General features: G+C 44.3%; 1 protein-coding gene across 1 annotated transcript in view; it reads right to left on the reverse strand.

Moving 5' to 3' along the window:
• COL4A2 (collagen type IV alpha 2 chain) overlaps positions 1-14931 on the reverse strand; it is a 732177-nt gene that overhangs the window by 363382 nt on the left and 353864 nt on the right. The window contains exons 5-6 of the mRNA XM_078657554.1: positions 2882-3016; positions 2679-2723 (exon numbers count right to left, since the gene is read on the reverse strand). Coding sequence (XP_078513680.1) covers positions 2679-2723; positions 2882-3016 — 180 coding nt within the window. The remainder of the gene's footprint in view (positions 1-2678; positions 2724-2881; positions 3017-14931) is intronic.

The raw sequence follows: 14931 nt of genomic DNA on the forward strand, positions 1-14931 counted from the left end.
GAAAAGGGTAATGCGCTAGCAAGGTTCAGCCATATATACCTTATTAAATAAAGATATAAGTGGGGCTAAATGGTTATGTATTTGGGGGTTTTAAGAAATAATTTATGACAGATTCATTCTGAAGAATCCTCTTTGTAGATGTCTGTATAAAAACATTTTTGAAATATATAGTGTTTGAAGTAGCATCACCTTAACAATTTGATTTAATTAATCAAACGCAATTTAATGCATTTAATGGACTGCTAGACACCTGAGGATCTCAGCATCATATTTTGTAAGAGTTGAGTCTTCAGGCTTCTCGCTTTGGTTGAATGTCTGATCAGATATTGCGCTCCAGAGATAGCACAGAGTCTAATAACAGCTAAATAAAGGATTAATAATTATGTACACATGCAGGGATGATAAGAATACAGTTGATTGCATCTGGTCCACTTTTTTGGATACCTATGTCTAACTCAATGCAAGAAATTACTGTAGCACTTATTCAAAGATGTCTAAATGTATATTATTTTAACAAGATCTTCTCTTATTATTGTATACTTTGCATCAGTTTAGAGTATGATATCCATTCCATAGTTAGTCTCTAGTTTTCTCAACCTCAATTGGGGCTTATGTGTTAACATAGTTAAAGTTGTATGCTATAAAGCTCTATGTGTCTCAATGTATTGTATAGTTTAGAACTCCTAATAAAATTTGATAACTGAAAAAACTGTTGGCATTGGAGAGCTGTGATCGTTCTCGGATGCTTGCTAAAGAGTACAGTGTCATTTAGGGATCCCACCCTTTAAATCATTCAACGGATTGCCGCAGCATTAGCATATTGTAGACCTACATGCCCTTGATGTATTATGTTAACATAGTCTGTGTCCTCACTACTGCCATTTTTGAGTCAGGCACAAACCTGTATACATACTAAGGCCCGATGCATGCATAGGCACTATTGGTGCATCTTAGAGACTGACTGACAGTTATAATCCTTAGTGGAGTGGATGAATATTTTTTAAGGAGCAATTTAAAATTCACATCATGCTTGCATTCAGAGAAAAGTTAAAGAGTGCCCTGCATCTGGCTGAGCAGACGATGATTCGGATAGCTTTTAAGCAGGGTGACACTCCATGCTGCAGAGACTGCAGTCTTCAGCTCTCCATTCATTTCTCTGCAGGCTTGATTAAACTCAGTTTTGAGAGAGGTGGGCGTGCCCATTTTAAAACACACCTCTTTCAGTGATTGACTCGCCCTCTTAGTTTTGTTCTTAAGTTCATCAGTGCATTTGTTTACCTCCTGATTAGTAGAAGCACAGAACCCAAATCTCGAAGGTAGTCCACGTTCTAGGATAATAGAAATAATGTGACTTTCACAGCATTCATAACAGCAAATATCAGGGCCGGTTCTGGGGTTTTGGGGACCCAGGCTGAGAGGGAATGTGCGAGGCCCCTCTGATTTACATTAGTGACACATTCAGGGCTCCCAGAGCTGCTTTGTGCAGTCCCCTCCTGGGCCCCAGGTCCCCTCTCTGCCACCTACAAACATCTCTTTTACAACTAATTTTGGGGTGAAGGTGTGCAAGCTGCTTAGGGGCTGAGAGTTAAAACTATGGGGATGCTAAAGCAGGGCACAAGTCCTAAAAAACAGAAGTAGGGGGACGCTGACGTCACGACAGGAAGTGACGTCACAAAAGGTGGCTTGCACCATCAGACTCATTGCCTCCCCTCGTTCACCCCTTAGATGTGATTGCATCAGAGAAGCCAGTGTATGAGCAGCGTTCTGAATGGGCTCCGATCTCGCCCCAGAGAGGCCAAAGAGTGAATGTGTGTCTCCATTTGCTCCAGTTTTCGTGCTCCCGGTAAAATAAGTGGGGGGACGCCGTCCACCCGCGTGGTACCCCAACTCGAGCCCTGTGCTAAAGTACCGACAATGGGCATCCCGCAGTGTCTCTTAATGGGCAGCCAGGTTTCTCCTTGCAACTGGTACAAGAGGAAGTGTCCCCCTCCCCTAAGCCTCCTCCATCCCATCCCTGAGAGGGGATGAGTAGCAGGGGACCCTCCACTATGCGCAATTTCAAAGATACACCTTTTTTTCAATTTGGATTGGCAGGGTCAAGAGAGGATCGGTGGTGTGTTGCACTGGTGCGGGGCCTCATACTGGTGGGCTGAGTGCGAGGGCCTGGGCATCTGCCCACACTGCCCATGCCTAGCACAGGCCCTGGCATACATGTTACAACAGGAAAACTATGAATTTCAAGGTTTACAAGGTGTAAGACTCTTTTTCTCATAAATTAAGAGCTGGTGCAAAGCTCGATTTGCTCTTTAATTTTTCCTCTTGTTTTTTCACAACAAGAACATTCTTTTGATTTGCGGACTGGACTATGATGCTTTTCGCAAATATAAAGAGAATGCATGCTGACCCTGAATTTTATATATAGGTAGTACTACAAGTCGCGAAGCACTTTAACCTCTACCAGTCCTAGGCACTTTCTTCTACCCTCTTCTCATGGTCTATGATGCTGAGGACCTTGAATGACAACTTTTCCAGCTCTTTCCTCCAACAGGTTTTAACCATTATGCCTGAATAAAACGCCAGGAAATGTAATTGGACCATCCCATGGGAAGCACAAGTGTGACCATGATGTCACTTCCTGATTCACACATTCCCAATTTATAATGCTACTCATTACATACCGGTACGCCATCTGCTCCAGGAAAGCCGCTTACACCATTTGGCCCCTATAGAAAAACAAAAAGATAAATATTACAAACTCTAGGAAAAAAAATAATTGCGAATACGAATGAATGAATTATAGCGTAGAGCGTTCCCACAATCCGGGTGGTTTCTGGGCGGAGAAGGTCAGAAAGTAATGGAATCACTGGTACCCATAACTTACCACATCGCCTTTTGGTCCTGTTACCCCAGGAGCTCCTCTTTCTCCCTTGTCGCCTTTACGCCCCGATAACCCAGGGTTGCCGGTAAGCCCGGGTGGACCGGTGTATCCTTGGCTACCAAGAGGTCCTGGTTGACCCTGAAAAGACACCAGACTTCTTTTTAGACTCAGCATTGAAAGCAACTCAACATTTTCAGTGTAAATGACAGCTTTGACGAAAAAAAAAGGACAGATTTAGCAGTAAAATTGCTATGGCAATGCTGGTTTAATACAGATTTAAAATAAGACAGTTGCCTGTTGTCCCTTTCGTTGCCTATTGTGACATCAGAGAAGCAGAAAGTAGTGGATGTATTTATTTGCATAATAAGGCCATGAGCAATGCAAACAGTAGCCATTTATGTAGCAGCAGTCAGAGATATAGAGGCTATTCAGTAATGTAAGTGGTAATATAAGCCGTAACCTAAATGAAGGAGCTTTCTGGGCTGAGGTGGTAAATGAAACTGACATAAATGGAGCATGATTTGGTAACCTATACATTCCAAGCATGCAGCTGGTTGTGTGGCGGCTTGCTTGTGGCGGGTTGGGCATGTTTGTCCTAGTATGAGTCAAGATTGAGGAAATAGGGGTTATGGCTATTTTGAAGCCTTATTGGGATGAAATCAGTCTGGGATTGGCTGCAGGCAGATTCTGGGACAGGGGACCTAGAAGCTGACACGCACTGAAGCGAGGTGAAGGGTTCTGGGTTGGCCTTCTGAGAGCCTAAGAAAGACTCTGAATTGGCTCCCGATGGAGTAACGTACCATTGTGATCCAAGGACTGATTCTTTCTCGCCTTGACTATGGCAACTCTCTTTACTTGGGTAGCCCAGTCTCAGGGTTAAAAAAAGTTCAAATTATTCAGAATGCTGCTGCATGAATATTGTAAGGCATCCCAAAGATTCAGCATGCACCGCCCTTAAAACTCTCCACTGGCTGCCCATAAGTAGTAGAGTACAATTCAAAGCACCATGCTTGACACATTGGGCAAAACACAAAGTGGGCCCGCATCAGCTGGTCGCCTCCCATCGGACAAACAGAGCTCTTTGGTATAACAATCTTGACTTTCTGGTAGGCCCGAGAATCAAGAAAGCCAGAAGTTGGAGGCCGCTCATTTACATACCTTGCACCCAAACTCTGGAATTCCTTACCGGTTAGCTTGAGAACAGAGGACAACTTTGTGAGGTTCAGAAACAAACTAAAAACCTATATTTTTCCCTAAGCCATTCTTATTCTCTTAGTCCTGCTAGAATTTCTAGCGCTGGGAAGCCCGGTGTCGGGTAGCCATGCGCTTTACTAATCAGTGAATTGAAGTAAAGCACAAGGCGGCTTAGGAACTGTTAGCAGGTTCTCAGACACTGTAACTGGGTGTGGAATTAGCCTGCAAATGGTCACGAGAGAGCCTTCACTTGTGATTGGCCCAGTCATTGCCCCACTTGATAATAGCAGCAGTAGAAGGACTGTGGGCGGGTGCGGACATCCCCTATTATGTAGCAGATGTCTCTTCCGCTTTGTTAAAAATGCCCTGTCGTCAGAGGTACTCTAAACACTGCAGTTGGAACATTCTCAATTTTTTGGAGCAAGGCACTATCCGCCATGCTCCAAATAAGGCCCTTTGTCTTCAAAGCACAGAAAAACAAACAAACGAATAATAAAATCAAATAGGAATATCATGCTATTTGTTGGACTGTCTATTTTAAAATAATCAGGTTTGTGTAGAATGGCGGGCAAGCAGCTCAATTTTTGGCTAAAAGACTGTGGTAAATGATTCTTGGCCTACTTATGTTGAAATGAAAATGAAAAGAGGAATTGGAAATCAAATCTGAGCACACTTGATGTGCCTTTATAGAGCACCCTTGTTTACAGACACCATTAGAGCGTGTTCCCTCTCTGAAGCCGTTGTTGGGATGGGCCAAATATAATATTTCATTGAATTGCTGTTACTTGGCAAGGAGATTAGTGAAGTGTGACACAATGTGTTACTGTGACTCACACAAACACCACCTAAACATCCAGACCTTCAATGGCGGGAAGGATACTTACAACAGTCAGGTATTTTGTTAAATGTAGTATTATTTTGGTGATTTTCTCAGTCATATAATTGCAAATAGCGATTTGTATACCGATTTTCCATCGAGAGTATGTATGTATTAAACGGGCTGCATGATTTTAAGGTATTACGCCTGTTTATCCCAAGGATTGTTCTTTTTTTAATCTTATTTTATACTGAAACGCATGGATCGAAAGCTAATACAATATAATACAAGCGGATCGATGGGAGGAGCTTTACAGCTACTCTTCAAACGAAGACATTTGCTAAAACTGAATGAAACTTTGGGGCATATTACCAACAAATAGCGATATTTATCGCTAAGTAGGGTTAGCGGCAATATTTTTATCGCCGCGCATCACCGGTTTTTATCGCTGAGAGAACTTGCTATTAGCAAGGTTTATCTTAAAAGCGATAAAAATCAGGCGACGAAATGCTCTTAGCCATGTTATCCACCTCCCATTGGATAATATGGCTAAGAACTGGTCTGAGCAGGCGTTGGTTTTTGGCGATAGCGGGAATATTTCCATCGCTACGCCTGTCTTGCTAATAGGCGATAGCGACGTTAGCGACTGCTTTCAGTCGCTAACAGGTTGGGTACGCCCACTTTGCATGTCATTAGCGATAACTATCGCTGACATGCAAAGCAGGCCCCAAACCGCTCGCTATCGCCTAAAAGCTGTCCCTAACATCAGTTAGCCACAGCTTGCTAATAGAGCGATAGAATTATGGCTGCTTAGCGGCCAAAAACGGCCGCTAAACCAGCGATAATTGCCTATCGCTACCCTTGGTAATATGCCCCTTTATTTTTAAAAGACAGCATTTTAATTGCTTTGTTTCACTGCAAAAAATAAATGCATTGCTGGCCTTAGACAACCCATTGGGCTGTTTATTTTTAATTACATAAATTGCTTTGCACTCAAAAAGCACAACAGTTCATTTTTTTTTTTAACTTACAATGTTTACACCAGATTAACTTCACACTTTCCTGCGAATCCGAAGTGCAAATATTAAAGAAGAGTAGGTTTGACAGTAAGAGTTTCCTCTCCCCTGGTTTCCCCCTCACCTCTCTACTGCTTCCCAAACTACAGCCCCTGTTGAGGATTGGCTGACCCAACCTTTTTATGAATGTCCCGCCTCCTGTCACTCCGCCTCACAAAGCTGTCCCGGTGTCGAATGACCCGTCTCCTGTCACTCTTCCTCTCAGAGCTGTACTGAGACCTCCTAAAATAAGAGGGGACTTTTCACAACCCCGGGGAGGGACAAAAACGTCCACAGACATGGCGCTGTTCCTCAGTGTGCATACTGCCAACTGAGACTGCTGGCTTTCCAGGGGAAACTCCATGACCCGCTGTGCTCTGCCTGTTGGATATTAACTGCCTAATCAGGCAATTTCAATGCAGAATGCTGTAATGGCAAGCTTTGGTGGCTCATAACTTTCATTAATTATTACTACAACTCCCTAAATGCTCTTTTGTTTTCCTTTCTAAGTGAGTGTGTTGCATTTTCCCATAGTAGGGGGAAATGGAATGCTTAGTGTGAGGCATACTTGCATAAAACTATACTTAAACATTATGGGGCATATTATCAATGGCTGGTGATATAATTATCACCGCTTTAGCGTCCGTTTTCGGGCGAAAAGCGGCGATAATTATATCGCACTAGCAGCAAGGACAGGCTAGTGCGTGATTCCATGCCTCAGCGCCCGTTTCCTTAACGCCCAGCTTTGCAATGCTAATGATATGCAACGTGGGCATACCTAATTTAAATAAAGTGGATAATGTCGCTAACAAACCTTTCTCCTATTATCAATCTAATCGCTAACCTGCGTAGCGATGATAAAAGCGCTAACCGCGCTTATCGCAGGTTTCATTCCGCCTGCTTTGAATCTTACTTAGCCATTATATCCTATGGGAGGTGGATTGTAAGGATAAGCCCACCCTGCCCTATTTACAAGGATTTTCCTATCGCTGTGCTTTTATAGCTGGATTTCCAGCGATAATCGTACATTTTGCCGCTATCGCCGGATTTTTTATTGCATTGGAGATAACAGTTGATGATAACGTGCTATCTCTGCGATATAATCCTGCGACAGGCGGCGATAATTATCCTCGCGCAAAGAGCAGCCAGCGATAATTATCGCTGCCGCTTGATAATATGCCCCTATGTTGTCTAAACCTATAGGGTTGTTTGCTGTCTTTGGACATGCAGTGGGATATTAATATGGTTCTACAAGCCTTTGTGGGGTCCAGAGGGCCGGCTTCAGCACTGGTGGCGCCTGGTGCAACAATCTACGCTGGCACCCTTGCCTCAGGATCACCTCCTCGGGTTCCCTCACTACCACCGGGCAAAAGTGTCCTTCATCTCTCCATAGCCCCTCTCTCGCATACATTTGGTATGTTTTAAAGCGCTGGTAAAGCTTGGCTTTACGAATCCACTCAGCTATCCACATAAAATATAGATCTGTTCTTTGCAGCAGGCATATTAACCCTCTGGGCTACTTTATGGTGAGTCAAGACTGCCTGTAGGCAAACCTCTGATCTTTCTCTAGCAGGAACATTAATCAAGAATTATCTTAACATTGTTGATGCTGCCTGAAACATGGGCCCACTAGGAGCTCTGCAGCAGGTGCTTTTAAATGTAAGTTATTGCTAAACACAGCTCCCCCATGAGGCCAGTAGGCCCCAGTCAAGTCAGCGCCCTGTGCGGCTGCACCGCCCTAAAGCCATCCCTGTGTGGGGAAGTCAAGAAGTTTGCCAGAGCTACCTTTTTGCTGTTGAAACGCATTATATTGTTAAAATGCATTTGTAATTGACGGGTAAAAAAACATAAAAATGTAAAACATAAATACCAAAGCCTTTAATTTATAAAACACAATTCTCATGAGTAGGATCTCTCAATGGCAGCCAGTTATCTCCGGCTTTGGTGAGTTTTTATTAGACTGCCCCATAAAATGAACGATGTAATCATCACATGGTTGTTCATTTACCTTGTGTAACTGACTTTGTTTGGAAAGTGAGAATTCAAAGTACAGCCTCAAAGTGCACTGTAAGTAGAGTGGCTTAAGGTAACAAGGCTGCATGTTCTCAGGTCACACTAGTATAAGGGTGGCAGGGGTAACAGTACCTCACTTCGCGTTACGTTACTCTGAGTATCTTTTGTAGTATACACCTAGGTGAGTAAGTTTCAATCATTTCACCTCTGTGAAAACGACAGGACTAAATTGCTGCAGCATTAATTTAGGGAATATTATCTGCACAATAGTGGTTTTCCTCAACCGCATGATTCTGCAGGTTGTGTGTGGCGGAACTGCGACAGGTGTGGTGCACATGGTGGCTTGGGATGGGAGGGATCATTGAAGCAATGCACTGATACATCCATTGACCATCCGTTGACCACCAAGGTTTTGTGATAGTGATTCCAGTGCGTATAGGCAACTTGGCACCCCTTGTACCGGCAGTCTTCACAAGCGTGCCTCTCCATCATTTATGCATGCGCGAAAAATGAGGATGTGGTGTAACGGCCTGCCGACGTTGGAGCTGGGGAACGATGTTTAAGTCTCGGCGTCGGCTCAACATCCCGCGATTCAGGGCACATCACTTATACTCCGCGTGCCTACCAAAAATGAAAGTGTCCTTGGTAATCTAACTGGTGCTCATGTAAAGCATGCAATACCTTTTGGTCGAGTTTGCTCTATGTAAAACTGCTAAATAATAATAAAAAAAATGTGCACTCTACCATAACCTCCCAGGGGAAACAGCGGTTTCAACGCGGGTAATACCACGCGGATGTTACATCGCCCGCGTTGTTACCATGCATGGCATTACATCGCAAGTCATTTCAACGACTTGCACTAGATGGCGCGCAACACCAGGGAATGTGTTGGATTTTAAATCCAACACATTCCCTACTGTTACGCTAACTGGAGTAGGAATAGTAATTGATACTATTCCTAAGTCCAGCGCGCCATCTAGTGCAAGTCGTAGACACGACTTGCGATGTAAAGCCATGCGTGGTAACAACGCGGATGATGTAACGTCCGCGCTGTAACCTACCGCGTGGTATTTGCTCGTGGTGTAAAGAGACATATTCCCTCCCAGACCGAATGCTTAGTTAAATTGCAATCTTTACAATCAGAAACACGTAACTTCACCATCTGATCTTCCTTGTCTTAGTTATAAAAATTACACCTCTCTAAAGCCAGAGAGTAGCCTTTTTTCAGTTTCCCTGCCCGAGGCCCCTCCCTTTTATCGCTCATGCACTCTGGATGGTCTGGAAATACCAAGCTCAGGACGGAAGAAGACAGGGGAATGGAAGAGGAGTGTTGCAGGACTGTGAACCAATCCAAACCGAGGGATCTACCAGGGCAGGAGAGTCAGGGAAGGAGAAGAGAAACTATCAAAAAACCCATACCCTGAAAAACAAGAGGACCAACCAAAATGGTTGATCTAGTGAAAACAGAGGCCAAACACCTAGATTTAACCATCACAGGGAGACCAGCCAGGACCAGCAGGCCAGACGTCCCTCCACAGTGCCAAGAAGGGACTGCCATGGTGAAAACCCTTAGATAGAGAACACAAGGTCTGAGTCAACCATGACAGTGACAGTGTGTTGCAGAAGGAAGCCACCAAGAAGGAGGATAACTTTAATCTTTCCTGACAAAAATCTCCAGTCTATACAGAAAGTAAGCAAGCACTGTATGCCTGACTGAGACTGGTCACTTTAAGCCATCCCTGTAGGGTGTTTACATATCTGAAGTTTATCAGTTCTTGCTAAATAAGAAGTTTTGACTCACAGGCCTTCTTGAAGCTGTGTATCAACTCAACAGACCTTGCAAAAAACAAATTTACATGTCGAGCTGGGTGTAAGAAAACCCAACTTTTTGTTATTTTTCTACTGGATTTTTGTGTACTCTGGAAAGTTGATATTTTTTCTCAGAACTGTTTCAACCTTACAACAGCCACTAACTAATGGGTGGGGAATAGACACCTGATAAAATCAATGCCAATGCTTATAATGATACACTCGCATCACAAAATCACATCACTATTATCAAATTCACCTGCCATGAGCTCTCCATGAACCCTGACTCATAAATACGTGGTCAGGCAGACTCTGTGACCTAGGCCTGAGGTTACTAGAAACTATCTGCTCAAATTAAGCACTGCTGCAGGCAACAGGCACGAGGGGCCACACCTAAGGTGGCTGCCCGAGTCTCACATAATTTTGTTTGAAAGCCACATCGAAAATAGGTGTTGTTTTATGTAGTTTAGTCTTTTAATTTGAATTGAGATAAAAGGATGGACACTGTCTATGGGTAGGAAGGGCATGATTCAATTTTTGATCTTATGATTTAATTTTGTATTTGAAACAAAGAAGCCTGGTGTCACTTACTGTGGCTGGTCCCAAAAGAGTCCGGTCAGGGTTCACCAGCACTAGGAGCTCACTTACATCCTTCAATCATTTTATTAACAGCTCAGTCCACAGTGTCTTCAATTAGGTTACTGTCACCCAAGAGCCTCCCACCACTCCAGCACCCAATGATGCTGCTCCCCAATAGATCCTACTCACCACGGACAACACAATCAAAACCATAAGGAACATTCACTCCAGAGCCCCCTCGCACCCCTGCCCGCACCATATCTTCCACAGAGCTTCTACCTTCATCGCCTCCGAACCATGCTGCACCATCAACTGCTCCATTGAAACCCACTACGGCAGTGGTTCCCAAACTTTTCACTCCTGTGGACCCCCATTGAGTCACCACCAGAAGCCGGGGACCCCCAAGCAATTTGTAGGATTTAAATTTCAAACATTAAAACAGTAATTCGAACACAATAAACATAAGTGTACACAAAAGAAAAACTCAAATTACTAAAAAATTTTGGGGCATATTTACAAGCCCCTATCCCCATGGGAACGTCACTTTTTGCGATGTTCCCGTGGCGATATGGGCTTCACCTTATGTACAAGGCAGCGTTGAGCCACTTACTGTGGCTTAACACTGCTTTGCAAATAAGACCCCTTTTCATGCAATACTTAACGTGAAAGAGGTGGGCAGTAGGTGTTGCGATGGGCGTTCCACTACAACACCCATTGATTTTTTTAACGCTGCCTCCTATTTACAGGGGCAGGGTAAATAGGAGGCTGCGCCAAAATTAAAACCAGGAAACAACTGGACTTAACGAGGAGAAATGCTTTATTTCTCCTCGATTTTGCTTTTTCCATGTGTGCTGCCTTATGCAGTACACATGAAAAAAGCAAAACGCCTTGGGTTTTTTACGTTCAGGAAGGAGGATCTTCCTGTACATAAACAATCTTCCCCTGCACGCAGTCACACTTGCACTCTGGTGCAAGGGTGCCTGCATTGGCGCTACCCTGCTAAGTGTAGTGCCAGCGCAGGGGGAAATGCAGGGCTGCACCATATTCTTGTAAATATGGTGCAGCCCTACTTTTCTGAAGTGGTGGACCGTGTCATTAAGCCAAAGAGGCTAACATGCTCATCCACTTCTGTTGTAAATATCCCGCTTAAAATTTTATATTGAAAGAATTTGCAAAAAACGAAATAATGTAATGGTAGGCATATTAACCCTCTGTGCTACATTAGATAAGTTAAAGCTGCCACTGGACAAAACTCTCCTCTCTCTCTCTCTCTCTCTCCAGCAGGTACATTAATCACTGGTGTTATCTTGACACTTTTATTGTTGCTCGAAAACTGCTAATTCTGCAAGGAACTTTGAAGTGCTTTTAAAACTGCTGCCTGCGGACCCCCTGGGAATGTGTCAAGGACCCCTGGGGGTCCGCGGACCACAGTTTGGGAAACACTGCACTACGGGATCAACCTCCTACTGAAGAAGCCTTTCGCTGACCCGACAAACCTTAAGAACTTCAGACCCATCTCCCAGCTCCCCTTCCCAGCCGAGGCCAACGAGAAGGCCATCAATGCCCAACCACGTCCTGGACATCGGTCAATCTGGCTTCAAAAGCAACCACAGCCTCGAGACAGCCCTCCTCACTCCAACCGATGACATCCGTGCACTCCAGGTCAAAACAGCAGCCCTTATCTTCCTGGAACTCTCAGCCGACTTCGATACCGTCTCACACCGCACCCTAAGCACAAGACTCCATGACGTCAGCCCTCGACTGGATCGCTCCTTCTTCTGCGGTCGAACACAGAGATTCAGGCTAAAGCCATTCCTCTCAGAGCCCACACATTTCAGCTGAGGAGTCCCCCAGGGCTCCTCCTTGAGCCCCACCCTCTTCAACGTCTACATGGCCCGCCGCAACCATCGTCAGGAGTCATTGACTCAACATTGTCTCCTATGCTGACAATTCTCAGCTGATCCTCTCCCGCACCAATGAGCTCACTATTGCCAGAAACAACTTTGATGACGGGATGAAGGTCGTAGCCAAACTGGATGAGAGACAGCCGCCTCAAATTCAACTCAGACAAGACTGAAGTCCTCATCCTGATGCCCACCAGCTTTGCTTGGCACAACTCCTGGTGGCCCGCCGCACTAGAAACCCCATCGCACTCACAGACCACGCACAGATTCACTTTCAAACTCCTTACACACACCTACAAAGCCCTCCACAACGCGGGATCAGCATACCTGAACCACCGCCTCTCATTCCAAGTACCCATCAGACACTTTCACTCCTCCCAACTGGCTCTGGCCACCGTCCCACGGATACGCAAAACCAGGACCGGAGGAAGATATTTTTCCTACCTCAGTGCCAAGACCTGGCACACCCTGCCTATCCATCTTAGGCAACCCCTGTCGCTGACCCAAATCAGGAGGGTTCTCAAGACCTGACTCTTCGACTGAACCTCAGTGCCCAAACTGATAAGTAACCCTGCCTCTCTACCCCCAGCACCTTCAAACGCTCGTGGGTGAGTAGTTGCGCTTTACATAGACTGATTGATGTCAGTTTCATTAAAAGCACCAGCTTTGTGTCCAGCTTGCTCAATGTCTGGTAAACACCTTCACTATTTTCCTGCCTTGGACTGTTGCTGGCGTTTGTAAGAAACGTGGGGGTGGGTTCTAATGGTTTTATTGCATATGCAAATGCAATTTATCAAAGGAAAATACTATTTAGCAATCCCCTAAGGAGATTGCACAATATTTTTTCTTCACCACAAATGCTGAACACACTGCCAAACTTTCTTTAGATGTGGGGTCCCACTGATAAAGAAACAATATATTGGGTTAGAATACAGATAATCACGTTTTAGGAGAACAAACCCCATATGCAGGCACAGTAGCTTGAAAATATCATGACCAGTCCTGTGGTGATGTTTGTACTTCCGGGATTCGGATGTAGTCCTTCCACAACCCACCGCGCGAACATAAACCCCGCTTCCGGAGACGTGACTCAGCTCAAGACTGAACCTCCAGATGGGAAAGCACGTCTGCCTCTATAAATATCTAAATAAGGAATCCTCCTCCCCAAATGTCTCAAAGCTGCATCCTTTTTATGTAATCCCTAACCCAAAGCAGCTGAGAATGTACTGTTCTTGGTTGCTATGGAGCTGGAAAATAAAATACAAAAGGTTAGCGTTGTGGCGGGTCCCAACGCAACTGCTCTCAGGAAGTCCCTGGGTCAGCTGGAAAGACCAGACGTCCCAGTGGCGTCCCTTGGTAGGGCGCTGTGTGGGAACACAGAAGAAGGACTCTTTTTTTTGCATTCTTAATAAAAAATGATGGGAACAGTACAGCGTGCTCAGAAATTGGTGTTCACTTACGTTTTTAGACTATGACTAAAATTTCTGCTATGTATCACATCATGGATGCGAATGCCGTATTTTATGCACTGAAACTAACGAGGAATGGTTTGATAGGGTAGAAAGACTGTTGAGACTGCTGTCAGTCAATAAGTAGACATTTGAAGTAATCAGTGTCATCTTCTTTTAGGCCAGGTGTGACTGTGCAGTTGGTTGCTGGACCTTTGTTAACAATTATTTAAAATATACATAGGCTGTCCTTTGGCCTCACCCAAAGGAGTGTATACCTCTTGAACAGGGTCGGCTTTAGGGCAGTGCGACCGGTGCAGCCGCACTGGGCGCTGACCTGTAAAGGGAGTGAGCTGACCTTGGGGGGGGGGGGTAAGTGTTTAGAAATAACTTTTGGTTGGAGAGATAAGGGGCACTTCTGCTCGGTGGTAGTGAGAGAATCAGAGGAGACGCTCATGGGATGTGGGGGTGCGAAATGTAATTGTCGCACAGGGGGCCACCAGCGCTAAAGCCGCCCCTGCTCCTGAATATCGAAACCACAGTATCGATAGGACACAATATCGAGGACAGGCTATGAAAAATAAAATATCGACGGGTAAGTAAGCTCACATTTTCTGTACCTAACTCTAAATCTATGTACCTACATGGTACACATATATTCAATGTACATAGATGTGGGGTTCGGAGTGGTCAATCTATACTTCCTTTCTATATTTTGTCCTCAATATTCTTGTACCACGATGTTGTTGGTGTTTATATTCAAGAGTTCAACCCACCTCATGCTTTTGTGCAGTGTATCATTCCACCTCCATTTCAATTCCCAAAGACTATTTTTCATCTAAAAAGTGTACTCACTCATGAAACATTACACTGCAGCAGGCTTCTTTTAAATATTTTGGTCAGAGCTTACAATTTAGGCCAGACCTATTGGCTTTGCCAATGGCTAGATATAAAATTGCCAATAAAGTTACCTACCACAAATATCTTTTGATCACACAGGATGCACTAAAATGATAAATCAATGTTATACACGAGTGGTACAATGTAGCTTTATTTAATAGTTTCTTTTTTAAATTTTCTGATGAGTTCCGTTGTAATATTTTTCATCAGAATGTTTTACTTTATAATATATTATATTCACAAGTATAATTTAGATTGTCCACGAGATGTAGAAGAACTGGGAACGTAAGTGGGACAGGGTTGCACAAAACTTTACGCAGAAAGAACCTTTGCA

This window comes from Lissotriton helveticus, chromosome 8, assembly GCF_964261635.1.
Source record: "Lissotriton helveticus chromosome 8, aLisHel1.1, whole genome shotgun sequence".
Taxonomy (NCBI): Eukaryota; Metazoa; Chordata; class Amphibia; order Caudata; family Salamandridae; genus Lissotriton; species Lissotriton helveticus.